General features: G+C 49.1%; 1 protein-coding gene across 1 annotated transcript; it reads left to right on the top strand.

Moving 5' to 3' along the window:
• Positions 1-370: 370 nt before the first annotated feature.
• On the top strand, positions 371-2366 carry Pmar_PMAR009043 (liver stage antigen-1, putative; the record flags this gene model as incomplete). Its single annotated transcript, XM_002776929.1, has 10 exons — positions 371-499; positions 543-634; positions 752-842; positions 924-1030; positions 1110-1287; positions 1338-1469; positions 1639-1752; positions 1801-1896; positions 1941-2204; positions 2257-2366. Coding segments are annotated over 10 exons (1313 nt in total), but the record flags the coding sequence as incomplete, so codon positions are not given.
• Positions 2367-2448: the final 82 nt, after the last annotated feature.

Genomic DNA, 2448 nt, shown 5'->3' with positions numbered 1-2448 from the left:
TTGCAGGCCCGACTCTGCTTGCTGCCTTGCCGTTCTCTTCTAGTGAGACTGCGGCTGTTCGGGCACCAACAACGGTAGGAGCGTGCAAATATCCGATCCCATTGTTGCAATGTTGCTGTCCTTATATAATCATTGAGATGACTAATCAGTATGCCTCTTACAAGATTAGCGTTGCCTTCATCAGGCTGCAACACCGGTGAATGAAAAAGTATCCCTACTCGAACAACGCTTGAGGGACGCTCAAGCTGAGAAGGAGATTGCAGTTGATATTGTGAAGGATGAGCTCGCACATGAGAAGGCGTGCAACATTGAGCTTACAACAATGGTGGGAACGGCTCTCTTTGAGGCTTTGAATGATGCTTTTGAGTAGGTACAGTCTCAGGAGAGATTGATAGATGAGCTCAGAGTTAAACTAGAAGCCTCCAAAGGAAGCAGTCCAACAGCGAATAATGATGATAGGATCACCGAGCTTGAAAATAAGCTGAGGGAACTCGAGAATGTAATAATGGGTACTCATATGAATGACCTCGATTCCCTCTAAGAAGTCCAAGGCCGAGTCGGAAGCATCAGCAACAAGCACGGCGCACTTGAGGGATGAGCTCACCATACGGGAGGGGGAGATTGAGAGTCTTAGGTAGAAAGGTCGGCAAGCATGGGCCCTGTTCACCAGTAGTCATCATTGTTTTACTTTTATCACATCCTTTGGGCATATCCTCTCGAGACCGTTCCTTCTATGAAGGCCACCTGTCAGGAAAGCTGTAGAGATGGCTACAAATGAAAATGTCGAATTGCGACGGCTAGCTGAGAATACTGAAGCTGATCGATGCCAACGAGAGGAGTCCGTAAGCAGCCTATAGTCTAACCCTACCCTTGGAAGCGTCGTCGGCATGAATCTGAGGGGCTAGTACACGAACGTTTGTCAGGATGAGGGGGTCCAAGCTTTGAAAGAGAGGATCATCGAGGCTGAGGGGATCATAGGAAACCTAAAGGAACGGATCAAAGGACAGGAAGAGGAGCTGGAACAGCGAAGGTGACATCCGCTTTGGACTGAGACGGAGGTTCATCGTGCGATCTTCCCCGTCTCCATCGCCAGTAGGATTAGATCTCAGGATCGGACTCCAGAAGGTGGAGGCACGAGTGACAGAGCTATCGTTAGCTAACTCGAAGCTGGAGGAAGCCGCTGCGGTAGCTGCTGAGGCTCATGATCGTGATCTACAGAGAGTAGCCTTGGAGAAGGTTGCTGAGATAGAGTTGAAGGATGAGGAGTTGCGGAGCACCAATGAGGAAGTGTGAATACATAACCTGGTTACATTATGAAGATAGTATGGCTATATTAGATACAGCGACATGAGGAGGAGATGAAGGCTATCAAGGCTCAGCTATCACATGGCCTTAAGGTCGAGAAGGAGTTATTGAACACTAGAGCAGCTCTCCAGGAGTTGAGGACGATCCGGGACCAACAAGCAAACGTGAGTATAGAGTTCCTAGCGAAGTGGCTAGGCTACTCGCCGCTGCTAGGGGCTACTTTATACTGACAATTCTGAGGAGGGATATTAGGTTGGACAGTTAACGCTTGGGCAATGCTAATTAGGGACAGGAGTAGCTCTTGGGATGGACTGGTAGCTAGGAGCTTCTCAGGAGCTTGTATCGAGAGAGAAGATTATTGCAGCTCATGCAGAGGAGATGTCAAGACTATCAAAGGAATCACTTGATTTGAACAAACGTATTGAAGACCAGGACAGGAGTGAATCGGTATACTTACACTCCCATGGCTACCCTCTTACACCTCTTTGGGCTCAGGAGTTACACGTGATGTATCAACAAGTCAAGAGTGAGTACGGTAAACAGCTCGAAGAAACTGAGGACCTCCGTGGGAGGGCTGAAGAACAACGGATGGTGATGGAGGGGAAGAGCATGGTACTCCATCTAGGATCGTGTAGGCCCTTGCTGATGCTGAGGCGAAGCTCAAGGAGTCTACTCAATCTGTGGAGGATCTCAGAGCCTCTCTGGATGGGAAGGAGGCCGAGATAGCTGATCTAAAGCAAGCCATCGGGGAACTGACTACCGGACAAGCTGCTGATGCTGCTGTATGGTTCAGATCGCATATGGAAAGGGAGATTGCGGTATTGAAGGCTAGGGGGAAGAAGATAGACCTCGCTAAGAATGATGAGTTGGATAAGCTACGACTGGCATTAGAAGCTACGGTGATGGAAGTAGCATGGCAGTGTCACTGTGTTATTGGAGGTCTGTATTCAGCATGCCTCGGAGAAGGCTCAGATGCAGGCAAGCATCGTCAAGCTCGAAGAGGCGCTCACAGACCTTCAGACACAGTATGACGCAACGACAGATGAACTCCATACATTACGGTAACCCAACCCACCACTCTTGTCACTGCTCTAAGATGAATAGTATATGTCCCCTCAGGGCTGCTGCTGCTACAGTCAAGGA

The sequence above is a fragment of the Perkinsus marinus genome (genome assembly GCF_000006405.1).
Source record: "Perkinsus marinus ATCC 50983 genomic scaffold scf_1104296952728, whole genome shotgun sequence".
In the NCBI taxonomy this organism is placed as follows: domain Eukaryota; phylum Perkinsozoa; order Perkinsida; family Perkinsidae; genus Perkinsus; species Perkinsus marinus.
This window is presented reverse-complemented; position numbering and strand designations above follow the sequence as displayed.